The sequence below is a fragment of the Gavia stellata genome, chromosome 29 (assembly GCF_030936135.1).
Source record: "Gavia stellata isolate bGavSte3 chromosome 29, bGavSte3.hap2, whole genome shotgun sequence".
NCBI classification, from domain to species: Eukaryota; Metazoa; Chordata; class Aves; order Gaviiformes; family Gaviidae; genus Gavia; species Gavia stellata.
Window position 1 is genome coordinate 6648095 of NC_082622.1, and position 15655 is coordinate 6663749.

Here is a 15655-nt window from a genome sequence, read left to right on the forward strand (position 1 = left end):
CAGCCTCGGAGGCACTTGCTGTCTCCGAACCATTGGCAACTGTCCCCCGCAAAAGCCAGCTTCAACAAACAGCCTTTTGGACAAAGAAAATCGGGATTAATCAAGCGCCTCAATTAGCCACAACGAGCCGCGGCTCGTCATCACGCCAGAGACTCGCAGCAGAAAGCACATTAGCGGCACGGTCACTGAGAGGCTGAGAATTAATTAAAATGGAGCAAAAACCCCGAAAACCCCTCCCTGAGCAAACGGGGAATTGCTTGGAGCAGGGGATTTCTCCCTGCAAGTCTGGAGATGCCGAGCAGAGCCATGGCCCCGGCCCCGGCAGGGCATCGCCGGTGCCCAGACTGGCCGGCATCTCCTCCGGTGCCGGTTTGTCCGTGGGACGCGGCGGCAGAGGGGACGTCCCCCACCGCCCGCTGAGACCCCACCGCTCACCGCTTGTCCCGCGCTCGACGGGGCGAGGAAGAGCCCGCAGGCGCCCGGTGCTCGGGTGTGGAGGAGCCTTCGAGACACCGCAGGGGAGGCCTGATCCTGCCCCGCTCCGGCGTGGCAGGGCGGGGAGTGGGGGCCTAAATTTGGGGGATCTTGGGTTTAAACCTGGGAGATCGTGGGCGTAGATCTGGGGGATCTCGGGGATAAATCTGGGGGATCTTCAGCTTAAATCTGGGCATCTTGGGCTTAAATTTGGGAGACCTTGGGCTTAAATCTGGGGGGGGTTGGGGCTTAAATTTGGGGGATCTTGGGCTTAAATTTGGGAGACCTTGGGCTTAAATCTGGGGGGGTTGGGGCTTGAATTTGGGGGATCTTGGGCTTAGATCTGGGGGATTTGGGGCTTAAATCTGGGGGATCTTGGGCTTAAATTTGGGGGATCTTGGGCTTAGATCTGGGGTATATTTGGCTTAAATTTGGGAGATCGTGGCATCAAATCTGGGGGATATTGGGCATGAATTTGGGGGATCTTTGGCTTAAATCTGGGGATCTTGGGCTTAAATTTGGGGGATCTTGGGCTTAGATCTGGGATATATTGGGCTTAAATTTGGGAGGCACACAGGAACAGCAAACAAGATGGGGAGCCAGGAGAGATAAAAGGAGCCTGACCCCCTAAACGCTGGGGCCGAACAAGGATGGGGAGTGAGCAGGAGCCGTCCGCTCCAGGAAAAGCATCTTTGGGCCATTGGAAAGAGGAGGAGCGGGACAACCCGATCTGCAAAAACCCTCCAGATGCTGTGCCGGATGGGACGGGATGGATCCTGGCCGAGATGTCCCCACCAGCTCATGGTGGCCGAGCCCGTTTGGACAAGGATTAAGCCGCAGGCAATTTCGATGCTAATTCTCCCAGTTAAGTTCTTTAGCCTGACATCTGCGAGAAGCAAGAGGTAATTTACCCCGGATCTCAAACGGTGCCTCAAAGAAGCCGTCAATATAATCCGATAGAGGGGAGGGAAAAAAAAAATACATATTAAAAAAAATTTCCAATTTACTGACTTATTTAGCGACACCTTTCGTAATCAATTCTCCCAGGAAAGAAATACTGATTAAAGCCAAGCGCATTGCTATGGAAACCGGCAGTCCCTCCTCCCACGACCCACAGGCTGGGAAGGAGAAAATCGGGTGAGGAAATCTGCCTGGTAACAACCCCGTTAATGAGCCGGGGAGCAAAAATAATCCCTCGGAGCGATGCCGCTGCGAAAGGAGCAGCCGGCGGCAGCCGGTGGGGAGGCGAAACAGCGTGCGGCTCCCAAAATATTTATTTTTATGGGAGAGTAGAGCTGTTTCGGAGGAGGAAGGGATGCTCCTGCATCCTGGAGGGATGAAGGGGGCAACCGGGAGTGGTACCCAGGGGTGACTGGGTGCACCCACCAAGCCCTGTGAGCGTGGGTGTTTCTTCCAGCACTTATCCAATTTTTTAGACTTAAAATACAGGATAAATCCACCCTCAGATGCAGGCTTAAGAGATTCAGCTGCCCAGCAGCGCACGAGGAGGTAGCTGCCTGCACAAAAGGGATTTATATGATAAACCCCGTGGGTTTCCCCCTCCTCAGGGTGATTCTCCAACCCGCGGGCAGCCACGACGCCTGGTGAGGGGCATCGCTGCCCGCTGCAGGCAGGGCTGTCATGCCTGCACTCATCTCCAGGTGAGCGAAACCCCCGTGGGCCAGCGTTTCTTGGAGAATTGGAGATTTATTCTTATTTCTACATCAAATAATGGCCCTGGGCTCCTGGAGGGTTTGGGGGTCTCCTCCTGGTTCTGTGTGTCCCTCATCCCAGCACCCCACAAGGAGAAGACACTTGAGGCACCCATGGGTGCTGGCGAGGCAAGGATAAATCTTCCCATAGGCTGAATACAAAGGCATCCGGGCGGTGGGAAGCAGCCGGGGCCAGCAGCGAGCGGCACAGAAGGGACTTGGCTGTTTCCCCAAGCACCTGCAATGCTTTTTGGGGTGCTTTAAGGAGTGAAGGTCTGCGCAGGACACCATTAGTGCTGCTCATTATTTATGGAGGGATTTAATAACAATCCCATCTGGCATTTTCCTTAAATTCCCCCCATCACCATCACCGTCACCGTGGCCAGGGATGGGAGTGGAGCCCCACTGCTCTGGCAACAGGACCGTGGTCCAGGCCAGGGCTGCGATCCCGCAGGACCAGAGCATCCAACCGCTGCCATCACCCCATCCACCCGCATCCCAGGACGATTGCAAACCAGTGTATTGGAGCTGGAGAGGCATCCGAAGGGACGCGCCGTCCTAATAAAACCAGAAACCTGAGTATTTTGAACAATTCCTTTAGCAAAAGAGCCGGTGCTGTTAAACCCGCCGATACTTTTCCCATTCATCACGGAGAGGATTTAATAAGGCGCCTTAGCAGAGCATGCCGTGACCACCGGTGCATTATTAAACGCAGCGATTAGCAGCTGCCGTGGATGGGAGCTCATTAGAGACTTCTTAAACATCCATAAAAATTGCTTTTATTAATTGGTTCGTCCCCTTTTTATACCCACCGTGTTCGGGGGCCGGGGGGGTTTGGGGTTGCTTTTTACGAACCCCTTTGTTGCATGGTGGTGGACGGGGAGCTCCCGGGGCCAGATCCACCCCAGCACCCGCCCTGGGGCCTTCCGCTCCGCTTGGCCGCATCCTTTAATGACAAGGTGTGACACTGGGATGTTGTGACAGGTGACAATGACACAGCTGAGCGGGGGGATGATGCTGCATCACAAACCCTGCAGTGAGACCAGCACAGCTGTCAGCCCCCCATGTCCCACGGGGATGTGAGCCCATCCCCTTGGCGTTGGGGCCAGCCTCACATCAGGGAAACTCTGATTTTCCCCACAAGCCCATTTCTCTTCCCATAACTACATGGGACGGCTTTGCCGACCAGGAGACAGGCGCTGCCCCCAAATTCGGCACCCACAGGGTGCTGCCTCAAGCCGTCCCCCGTTTTGGGTGCACCCACAGGAGGGATGAGAATTTCCATGTCAAAATTTTGGGGGAAAACCCAACCCAGCAGCACCCATGGCCTGGACACAGGACTGGGGAGGACTCCTGGGGTCCCCACGTGGGACCTCCATGTCCTGGACACAGACCAATGCTCCCACCACCACTTGGGGTCCCCCCAGGGGTCCCCCCGTAGGAAATGGGGCTCTGGGGCTCTCCCCTTGTCCCCCTGCTCCATCCCCTCCTCTGCTGGGTGGGGGACACCAACCGCGCCAGCGACCCCGCTAACGAGGGCTCTGCTAATTGTCGGGCAGGCGGCAAGTCCACACCCCATGTATAATTCAAACCCCTTCGTTAGGGCTGGGTTTGCTTTGTCTGGCAAGTGTCACCTCCCCGCGGGACCCCCCGACCTGGCCACCACGCAGCTCCTTCTTTGGGGGGGGCTTGATTAAAAATAATTAGGGCCTGGGGCTGCTGCAAAGCAGGAGGTGGTGTTGTTAGTGGGGTCGGGGTCGTTAGTGGGGTCGGAGTCCCCCCTGCAGAGGAGAAGACGGAGCAGGGGGACACAGGGAGAGCCCCGGAACCCCATTTCCCATGGGGGGACCCGTATGGGGACCCCAGGAGGTGGTGGGAGCATCAGTCCTGTGTCCAGGCCATGGGTGCTGCTGGGCTGGGTCTTCCCCCTAGATTTTGAGATGGAAATCCTTCATGTCTCCTGTGGGTGCACCCAGAAGGGGGAATGGTTTGGGGCAGCAGCACCCTGTGGGTGCCAATGTTGGGGGCAGCACCCATTTCCTGGACAGTGGCGGGGGGAATGCTCATGGGATGATGGGGAGGACCTGCACCCGATGGGGTGTAAACCGGCCCAAAATGGGTGAGGTTGTCCCTAAATACAGCCCCTGACACCCACCGGAGCCCCAGGCAGACACCCCAAATTTACCGCAGCATCGCTCGCCAGCTCTTCCCAGACAAGCCGTCCCCAGCGCCAGGCACAGGCATCGCCAGCACCCTGCCCGTCACCAGTCCCGAGCTCAGCCCCGCAGCCCAGGGCCAAATCCAGGCTGGGCTTAAGGGGCAGCAGCCCTGGGACGGGCTGTCTTAAAATCCAGAGAGATGCAGCCCAAGGAAGGTTGGTGGCCCAGGGGATGGGACAGGGGTGTCCTCCCCCAACTCTGGAAGGGACCACGGGGACCTGCCTCAGCCCGCACCAGTCTCTGTCACCCACGCAACTGTTGAGCTTCAGGGGGGAAAAAAAATAAAAAAATATATAAATAAAGCCTTTAATAATCAATTGGTGTTTATCGAGCAGGTCGTAACAATACCAGCCTGCTGCTGCCAAATTAAATCCTTGTTTGGAGTCCCCAAGTCAGAGACGTGATGCGAATTCCCAGGACGGAATAAAACTGGTCCTGGCACTGATCCTGCACGTGCTTCCCTGTCCCTCCAGGCTCTGCCCCCTGTCCCTCCCAAGGAAAGGGGGGTGACATCCTGGGTGTCCCCCAGGAGCCGGAGGGGACGGAGGCACAGCCAGGCTGGGCACGGGGACCCTCAGCTCTTGGGGACCAGCCCAGCTCCCCGTGAGCTCCATGCCCTGTCCCAGCCCCGCAGCATCGTCCCCACGATGTCCCCACCAAAGTCCGGCTGCAGTACCCATGGCCATGGGGCTGCCGAGGGATGCCACCACAGATACACACGTGCCACCCTCTGGCAATCCCCCGGTGCCGTCTCCAGCCCTGGGGAGCAAACAGGCACCCTCAGACCCCGCCAAACCTCACTGCACTCTGACCACCCCACCAGCCACCGTGCCAGCGGTCCCCGCACCGCCGCAGGGACTCGGTGCCAGCCCTGTGTCACCCCAGTGCCTGTCACCGGTCTCTTGCTGTGTCCCCCCTCCCCGAGCCAAGGGAAAACTGCAAAGGGTTTGTGCAAAGCTGCCTGCCCGTGCCTGGCTGCTGCACCCACAGGGTGGGTGCCGGGTCCCTTCCCGGGGCTGGGGGACGCGGTTCAAGGCAGCGGAGACCCTGGCTGAACCCCACGGCCACGGCGGCCCGACCTCCCACAGCTCCGGCCATTTGGTGGAGCGGAGGAGGAGAGGGAGGATGTGTGTGCGGGAGAGAGGCCCGAGGGGAACGGGACAAGGACTCTCAGCTTGACATTTCCAGGCAGTAGCTGAGGACCACCATTAATCTGAGCCATTACTGCGCAGAAGTAGAGAGCGGACAGGTTTTCCCAGGGGCTCCCATTAGCCTCAGCATCCCTCGCTGTGCTGCCCGCGCATCCTCCACTCCCACTACGAGAACCCTCCATGCTCACCCAGAGCATCCTCCACTCCCGCCTCAAGTATCCTCCATGATGACCCCAAGCACCCTCTGCTCTCACCCTGAGCATCCTCCTCTCCCCTGGGATGTTTCCCAGCTGGGGCTTTGTACCTGGGTATCCCTGTGGGATGGCACGACCGTGCCCGGGGGGTGAGATGCCAGGCAGAGACACACCATTCCAGCACTGGCATGACATGCCCACGGCTCCCTGCAACCCCCAAGCCCCAAATTGGGACACTCTCTGAGGCAGAGCCAGGCCACCCCCAGCCCTTTGGCTTCCCAGATCCCTTCCACGAAAGGTCTTCACGTTTTCCTTTCCCGGCAAGAGACAAGGGAAGCACAAACTCACTCTCCTCGGGCTCCTCTCTGGCTCCGCGGTGCCACGCTCCCGGTGTCCCCAGGGCATGGGCTCTGCCCCGCACATGTGTGGTGGGAAAGGGCTGCACTATCGATCCAGTTATGGGAAGAGACCAGAGCAGCCCAGAGCACTAATTAGCTTTAATCAAGGCAATTAGCCTGAGAGCCAAGCAGCAGGCCAGCCCCGAGCTCGCTCCCTCCCCTGCGTGGCTGTGACACTGGACCAGACACGGTGGCCGTGTCCCCTGCTTAGATGACACCCAGTCTGGGCAGTGAGGATGACAAGGGTGCCAAGACACAGCCAGGCTGGGAGCCCGACAGCTCGGCCAGCGCCGGTGGCTTTGCAGTGCCATTGCTGTCACCGCCAGCCCCTGGGTGCCCGAGGGATGCCCAATGCCGGGGCTGCACCATGTTGCAGCGCCGTACCCCCCCAGCATCCCCCCAAGGGGACAGGTCCCCGCTGCCGGGTCAGAGCCAGGATGTAGCACCACTCATGCGCGGTGACCAACTTCCACACGGGCGTGTGACGAAGGGCTGCGTGGGAAGTCCCCCGTTTGGGTGATTCCCAAACTGTCCCCACCATGGGCTGCAAGCAGCCCCCAGCCCAGCTCGGGGGTCCCACCGGCCCCGGGGGGACGCAGCCGGATGCACCACAGCCCCCCCAGGTACTTGTGTTTTCTCACGTGCTTTTGGGCATCTGAGCAGCTCTGGGATGTACATCTCCAAACTCACCCGCGCCCTCCTGCATCCCTCCCTCGGAGCTCCTGCTTCCTAAAGGCTCCCCGGCATCGCCAGGATGTGCCAAGCCCCCCAATACCCATGCCAAGCCCCCCAACACCCGTGCCAAGCCCCCCGACTCCCTGCGGGCTCCCAGCAGCCGATCCCTGCTGGGGAGGGGAGGGCTGAGAGGGGTGGGGAGGATTTTTTGGGGGGGAATTGCTCCGGAAAGCTCTGTGCTCCCAAGGCCCAATCCCTGTCTAGGGACTACAGGGATGAGATGTTTGTCTAGGGAGGGGTTCGGGCCGGATCCTGCACCCCCTTATGCAGCCACAGCCCTGGAGGGGTGGCAGCGGGTGGCCCCTGGCCAGCGCAGGACTGAGCCACCACACGGTGCTCCCGGGGGACCTCTGCAGGTCCCCGAGGGGCTGGCGGGACACCCCCCTTCCCCAGCCCGCCCCACGGTCCCCTCCTGGGCTCACGAAACAGCATCGGGAGGATTTTCTCGATTCCTGTGTTGCCTCAAGCCACGAAGCGATGGAGGCCACATGGGACCACGCAGGGACAGGAGCAACGCAGGCAGCAACTCCCCCAGCATCTCTGGGCAGGGTCCCCCCTCCAATGGGGTCCCCCCTCCAGCCCCCCAAATACTCGTGCATGCTTTTGGGCATCAGAGCAGCCCAAATGTACCCCTTGAAACCCACCCTGTGCCCTCCTGCATCCCTCCCTCGAAGGTCCTTCTTGCTAAATCCCCCAGCATCGCTGGGATGTGCCGAGCCCCCCCAACACCCATGCTGAGCCCCCCAACACCCTGTGGGTTTCCAGCAGCCGATGCCTCATGGGGAAGGAGGAAACATCACCCCAACACGGGTCCCCGCGGCACCTCCCGCCCCAGTGCAGGGGCAACTGGCTGTAAAAATCACTATTAAACAATAAGGCAAAACGTGCCGGTGTACGACCCCCATTGGGGCGGGGTGGGAGGGATGGCTGGGGGGGGGCCGCATCCTGCCCTGCCGCTCCCATCTGGGTGCAAGTGAAGCAGCACTTGGGCAATTGGGTTTTTCTCCCCCAATTCTCCTTCTACCGCAGAGCAAAAACCAAAGACGGGTGAAATTTCCCAGCCCAGCACATGGGAGCTGTTATTAATCTTATTAATAAACCACTTGGGGTTTAATGTCCTGTTTCAATACGACCGCGGCTGCTCTCTGCAAACTTTGCTTTTCCAGTTTTCCAGGCTGTAACGTACACATTTTGCAAATGGAAATAAATAGCCGCTTTCAAACGGGGGAAGAAAAAAAAGACACCAACAGTCCCATCCAGAGCTCCTCTGCCCCTCCGAGCATCCCCCCTCACTTCGGGCAGGATATTTTCTCCCCACTCAACCCCCAACGCTCCATCACTTCCAGCCAAAAACTGCCCCCAGCTCCACGCTGTGATGAGGACAAGGACATCCCCGGGCATCCCAGGAGGATGAGGGATGGGGATACAGCCTGGACCGCCGGGATGAGAGGGGTCTGAAGCTGCCCGCCCACCTGCCACTCGGCTTGGCCAGGTGCCGCAGCGATCAATACGTAATAACCTGCATCTCGCTGGCCGGCGCTGGAGGAGCTGTGAAGACGTGCGGCCGGTGTTGATGGGAACGTTAGGGTTTTGTGGGCCGTTCACCCCTGCCGTGTGCCCCTGGCTGTTTTCTTTTCTGCCCTTTCTACAAGGATATCCCCTTTCCATAAAGATATCCCCCAAGCCTCGGTACCCAGCCACAGCTGTAGCATCCCAAGGGGTCCCAAGCCCCTGGAGGGAGGCGATGCCGGCAGAACGCCGCTCTCCGGGGTGATGTGCAACGGCTGCCAGGTTACAGAGCCCTTTTCCAGCCCCAGAGCACCGGCGCAAGGCTGGGAGGATGCTGGTACCCCGGAGCCCGCACCCAGCATCCTCCCAACAGCTGTAACCCACCGCTGTATCGACGTTTTTGGGTGAAGCAGGATCGGCGCAGGGCTGGCAGAGCGGCGGGTTCAGCACCAGGTCCGAGTCCCAGAAAGGGATGTGGGTTTCCCATCAGGAACTGAATTTCACCACGATGAGTTTTGAACTGTTTGAGGCCCCAATCCTTCTCCCTGCTGAATTATTCAGCCCCTCCAGGTCCTCCCTGTGCTTTCTCTCCGGAGAAACCGGGGGGAGAGGAGCCGACAGCTCCATTGCAGGGGGAAAAAGTGGTGGGAGCCATCAGTGCCTACGGGCTGGGGGACAGCATCCCCCGGGGCTCCGAGTCCACAAACAAATAAAGCCGTGAGGAGCTCGGCCGAGACGTTCAACGATCCACGAGCAGCGAGTTCCCACAGCAAAAGCAACCGGTTCGCTGCCGATACACAACCCAGGGCGCTCGGCACCTCCCAAACGCAGCCACTTGTCACCAGCGCAGGGACATCCCTGTGGTCCCCCACATCCCCCGCGGATGCCCGGAGCCAACCGCCGGCATTGAGCCCAGGGCAAGCGTTGGCCAAAGGCAGCAGGGAAAAGCCGTTGCACCCAGACGTAATTTCTTGCTGCAGTTAATCCCCTTCACGGCTAAAAAGTCATTTTTCTCCCCAAAACCACTCCCTTTGCCTTATTTCTCCCACGTTAAGGTCCGCTGGTACCAGGAATCTCTTCTTCCTCCCTGTCTTCCCTCAGACCAGCCACAGCAACTGAGCTTCTCAAGAGGCCGCTTTGCCACATCTCCCAACCTCCAATCTCTCTTCCCGATCCCCTCCCGTTGTATTTTGGGATGGGAGACCCGGCTGCCCCACGGGCTGGCAGGGATGCGGTACCAGGGTACCTCTCCCTAACTGGCCCTGCGCCAGGTGATGCTCAGTCCCATCGGTCCGCGTGTTTTCTCCGGCGATGATTTTATTCCTTCGTTTCTTTCTTTCTATCACTGAAACGAGCGTCATTGATTTTTTACAGCGCTAATTTTTTTCCTAACAGAAATCCACCTGGGATTAAATCAAATTGCTTATCGGTATCTAAACACTATTATAGCAGCTCAGTCCCTTCCAGCAGCCAAACGCGTGAGCTCAATAAGGAACAAGATGAAGTTTGGCTGGACGAGGCTCATTTTCCCAGACATCAATTAGGCCACCGGCTTTTAGGCTTTGCTGATCACACCATGCATCAACCTTTCCTTCCCGTGCTCTCACGGCTTCGGTGTCAGGCCAGGCTGTTTTCTGGCTCATCCTCTTTATTTTCTCTACAACCCAGCCCTCCGAGACATTTATTTTCCAGTCCCCATCGCTCCCAGCTCTGTTACGAACCGGCATGAATGATTTAGAGAGTTCTTCAACCGGTCTCGTCAATACTCTTGGGTGCACATTAGCTGGTCCTGCAAATTTAGACGTACTGCACTTTAATCGCGGTTTTAATTGCGAGCTGTAACGCTCCACATTCCCCAACGCGCACCAATAAACCTTTACAGCGGCCTGTCAAGCAAAGCTCTGCCTGTGAATAATGCGGATGCACCAGAGGATGCATGTCCACGCGGAGGTCTTGCCAGGCTGGGATGCTTCTCTCCGGCCACCCGCACCCGCGGTCCCTCCTGCGGCTCTTGGGGTGGGCACCCGGGGAGGTGACACGGTGGGTTGGGGTTTTTCATGCCTCTAACACACGCAATTCCCACCTTGGGGCTGTCTCCGGATCCTTGGCGCTGCCCATCCCCAGAGCACCCACATGCCTCCACGCCAGCACCCATCACCCCGCAGCATCCCCAGGCACGGAGGCATCGCCGCACCCATCCCGCGGAGATGGGGTGTGGGGAAACGAGGGGCTCGCCATCCCTGCTGCCGCTGTCAGCCCCCCATTTCCATGGCAACCATGCAAATGTGAAAGCTTTCCATAATCATTAGGGAGCGGAGCCGAGCAGTATAAACAGTGACTGCAGTAGATTACATGCCTATTATGAACAGTCGCGCCTTCTGAGCGCTGGTAATTATATCTAATTGTGCATTTAATTGTGTAATTGAAAACCCCCATCCAGAGTTCAGCCCGGGCTCCTTTCCCCCTTCCCCGGCGGTGGGAAGGCAGCCGGGGGCAGCTCCGGCCCCGCCATCCTCGTGCCATCCCCATGCCGGGGATCAGGCACGATGGGAACCGCGCGAGGACAAAAGATGCTGGCAGATGTCGGAGGCGGCTGACTCTCGCCGGTGCCGGAGAGTTGGTGGCCAAAAACGGGCAAATGAGGGCAGGAGGGGTGGGGGGGACAGCGGAGGACGGCATGAAGGCCCCGAGGGAGCAGCGGGGTCTTGCTGGGGAAGGCGATGTCACCTAGGGCTGGGGGGTGGTTGAGGGATGCAGGGGATGGGACCATCCTCTTCCTTCACCCATCCTTTGTTAAGCCGACCCCGTTAGCTCCTTCTCCCGGCTCGGTGATGGGGAGTCGCATCCCGGAGGCTCTCAGTGCCCCGTGCGAACGCCACAGCTCGGGCAGGCAGGATGGGATGGACCCACGGCCCCTCTCCCTGCACCCTGACCCCGGGAGGCTGCGGGAGGAAGGATGCCAGTGCCGGCACGGCGTGGCACAGCATGGCACGGCATGGCATGGCACCGCTCAGCCGGGCGGGAGGTGCCAACTGAGCTTTGCTTTTCCAGCCAATTAAAGGAGAAGGAGAGAAACAAAGAAGGAAATGAAACCCCGGTTCGGAGCGATATGGAGCTCTGCCAGGCAGAGGTGGGAGTGCTGAGCACCTCCTGTGCTCACCCGGCTCCGGGGCTGGGGCTGCATCCCAGCCCTCAATGAGCCCCACGCTGCAGCGGGGGGCAATGGGGTCACTGCTTTGGGATGGAGAAGGAGCCCGCTTGAGTAAGCCTGCCCTGCGCCAGCGCCTGAGCACGACCCCAGGGTACAGAGCGGGACGGCCAAGGGGCGTGTGACTGCAGCCGGCCAGATCCAGTCAGACCTCAGCTTCCATCAGTCCACATCCCAACGTTCCATATCACTGCCACCAAAGCTGGGTACACCCCCCCGCAGCAGCGCAGCTGTCCTGATCTGCAACAGACACCACTAGGCTTCAGAGTTAACAAGAGTAGCAGCTTGCAGCTCTCACACCCCTGTGCCTGTGCTGGCAGCGGCAAGCGTGGCTGTATCACCTCTGGGTTCATTTTCCATCCAACCACGTCAGCAGCTCTCATCTTCGCATAAAGAAAGATAAATCCTCCCGACAACAACAGGCATCCCAGAGAACGGTTTACTAAGCCACTGTGAACACCCCCAGAGTTATTTGGTCTCCCAGCAAAAACCAGAGAGTTCTGATTTCATCCCACCTCATCAGCATAAATATCTGCCGGCTGCCCCTCTCGAGGTGGGGCAGGGCCGGTGGGTGTCTGGCAAACAGAACCCTGGGGTTTTTCTGGAGAAAAAACATAAATGGAGGCAAAATCTGGCAGGTGCTGCTTGTCCCCTGGGAACAGAGACACCCAGCGCTCGCAGCACGGCCTCGCCGAGCGGTGGAGAAGGAATGCGTAGGATATTTGGGTGCTCCAAAGTGGCTGCTCGGGCTCCCCGCTGTGCCATGGCCCGAAAACCAGTTTCCCAAACTGGTTCAGGTGCAGCCGCTGCCCCGAGGTCTGGGGTGCGCGGGGTGGAGCAGGCAGGGCTCTGCCTGCACCGGGCAGGCGTGGTGCCTCTCCGGACCTGCCCTCTCCCGCCCCAGCACAGGGGACCTTGCACAGGACCTTGTGCCCGGCGGGTGCCAGCAGCACCCCGGCACCCTGCAGCCGTGGAGCATCCTCTGCCACCACGAGCATCCCCCAGGACCCATGTCCAGGGTGGGGACAAGGGACCATGGGCGCATCCCCTGGGGACCAGGTTGCAAATATTGGGGAAACCAACGGGGACGTGAGAATGTGCCCGTGGGGTCACGGCAGCACCCGGGGAGCCACGGAAAGGTGCCTGCGGGAAGGTGGCCGGACAGCAAGGACCAGCCGGAGATGGTGGCATCACCCCCGGGCAGGCTGCACCTCACCCATGCTGCTTTGTTTAAGGGAAACTGAGGCACAGGCTAGCTGGTGAGGTTTAGCAAGCCAGCGTGCTCCCTGGGTAACCCCACTGTTGGCACAAGCTGACCCCACAGCAATGGGGTACAGCTTCCTGAGCAGCCCCAGCACACGAGTCCAACCCTGGCCCCAGCGGCTGGGGGCACTGGGAGCACGGCTGTCCCCCCCCATAGCGCAGAGGGCCCAGGACAGGCGTGGAGCCCCGCGGTGCCGTCCCCATGTTGGGGTGGCACAGAGCAGCTGAAGAGGAGGAGGGGAGCAAAGCCGGGGTCAGGCGTGATCCCCGCTCCCCATCATCCCAAACCTCGGCACCGCCTGGTCCACCCACCCCGGCCACGCCACCTCGGGGATAAATATTGGCCTCAGTCACCCAAGGGGACACCCTGATGGCACCCACCACCTCCACCACCCTGGGGCTGGCTCAGGCTGCCCCACCACGGGTAGGGCACCCAGTGGCACCTTTTCCCCGTGGGGTCGGTGGGTGCCACTGCTGTGGGATGGGGTGCTGGCGGCGGGGGGCATCTGCCCACGGCCAGCGGGATGCAAGCTCCTGCCTCCGGAGCCAGGAAGGAGCTTGGGAGAGCATCCTGCAGGGTGGAGGGGATGAAATGGGGCACAGGGTGAGCCTGGGGTGGAAAGGCCACCGGTAAGGGACAATTTCGGAGCTCAGCCTTTGGGGATGCCAGCAAGCACCAGGACACACAGGGCGAGGGGTGGAGAGGAAAACCTGACCCCAATCTGCAGCGCAAAGTTTCTCTGGGTGCGAGCAGGAGCTGCTCTCCCAGCCTGGGAGCTCATGCCAATTCACTTCTTCCCCTAAAATAAATAGATTAAAATATCTCGGGTCTGGGATATCTCAGGGAATAAACGCCAACAAACCTGTTTGGGAGCTGAGTGGTAAAAAAAAAAAAAAAAAGAAAGCTGGGAAACTCCCACACACCCGGAAAACACCCGTCGGATTTATCCTGAATAAGGGGGAAGGTGAGAGAAGCGCAGAGCAAGACTTTACAGACCAAACCAGGGGACAGCTGGGGACACGAAAGGCCATTCCCGCTGGGAACGGCGGGACTTCAGCTCGGGGATGAGCCCACCGCGGCTCCACTCCCCAGGGTTGGGGACTGGCTTTGAAGCTTCCCACGTCCCCCCAGGGAAGCTGGGTCCCCCTCTCTATCCAAAAGTGGGGACCCCTCCCCGCTCGCTGCCTTCCGAAGGATGGGGAATGAACAAGAGCAATGCTGGGAAGAAAGTGCCCGTCAGCAGGATGCCACCATCATCTCCAGAGCGGATCTGGCGCCCGTTTCCATCGCTGCCTCCATCCGCCCCATCACCCCCCATCCCGGGGGACATGACGGGCTGACCGCCACGCGTTTTGGCAATCCCCCCCTCGTTTTCCTGACCATGACAAGCCCCGGCGTGGCCACGGGGGCAAGTTGTAGGATGCCGATTCTCCGTTAACGAACCTCTCAGCCGGGATAACTAATTGCAACCTCGTCGGCGCTGGTTTTATCAGAAACCCCCCCGAATACCCCACACGGTCCCTTCGCCTGCTCCTCTGTCAGCAGCCTGATGAAGATTGATTCGCGGGCGGTGGCAAGCACAGCACCTAATTATTATGAAGACCGACAATCTTATTAAAATTAAACCTCTCCCTTCTCTCTGCCCCATCGTCCCGGCGTCCCCCGGCCGCGGGCAGACGGGTCCCACTCAAAAGCGGGAGAGTTTACGAAGTGCTGGCAGCAGCTCCAAGTTTCCCTCTTGCCCCGACACGGGGGGGACCAGCACCCTGGGAAACATCCTTGGAGTCACCAGGATGGGAAACCGCCGTTGGGAGCGAACTCGGCGGGAAGAGGCTGCAGTTGGGAACAAAGCTCACACCTGCTGGAGACGCATCCCCAGGCGCTGAGAGCGCAGGGAACCGCTTGGCATCCATCTCCCCAGCCGCAACTCCAGCCAGCGCCGGGTTGAGGCGGGGGACGAGGGTGGCATTTTGTTCCTCCTTGATTAGTATTTTCTCTTTTTCTTGGGGTTGGGTGGTTGGGTTTTTTTTTGGGTGGCAGCGAAGCATCCCCACGCTGGTCCCAGTGCAAGGTCACCGCCGAGACGGGGTGGGGAGCGGCGACAGCCAATATTTCGCACAAAGCACAACCCGGCATGCTGATGAGCGCAGACGGCCCCTCGCCTTACCAGCTGCAGGCAGCAGAATCCGACCAGCGTACATCTCCCATTGCATCTCCCCATGGTTTCCCCGCCGGAGCCTCGGCTTTCCCCCACCGTGGCTTCGCGTCGCCGTCCTCCAGCTCCTCACCGGCCTCCCCGCCAGCACAGCCGCCGCCCGGGGAGCGTCAGGGGGGCACCGGCAACATGTCCCGCTCTCCAGCCTCCGGCCAGCCCCGGTACTTTCTTCACAGCAGCCCTGCCGCCTCCCGCACCCTGCCAGGTTAGCACAGAGGCGGGCTGGGCTCAGGCAGGGGCATCGCCCCCCTTGTCCGCCTCCCCCCCGCCCCGAGCCCCGCTCCCCCCGCGCCCGCTACAGCCCCGTCCCCCGGTGCAGGGACCCCGGGGCCGCGCGCACCTCGCCATCCATCCCCGGGGCGCGCAGGTTTGCGCGGAGCCCGCCCGGCCCCTCTATTGTCTCTCCCGCACAGCCGCGCTCCGCGCCCCGGGGGCGGGCGGGGAGGCGGCGGCGGGTGGGGTCGGGGGCGCGCCGGGCAGGGCGGGCCGCGGCCGCCGGAACAAGGCGAGACGCGCTCCCGGCGGGGCCCGGCGGGCGGCGCGGCCGGGCGGGGGGAGGCGAGGCCGGGCACGCCG

At 60.3% G+C, this 15655-nt stretch overlaps 1 protein-coding gene across 1 annotated transcript in view; it reads right to left on the reverse strand.

The window, feature by feature from the left end:
- NKAIN1 (sodium/potassium transporting ATPase interacting 1) overlaps window positions 1–15085 on the reverse strand; it is a 36171-nt gene extending 21086 nt beyond the window's left edge. The window contains exon 1 of the mRNA XM_059830869.1: window positions 15032–15085. Coding sequence (XP_059686852.1) covers window positions 15032–15085 — 54 coding nt within the window. The remainder of the gene's footprint in view (window positions 1–15031) is intronic.
- Window positions 15086–15655: the final 570 nt, after the last annotated feature.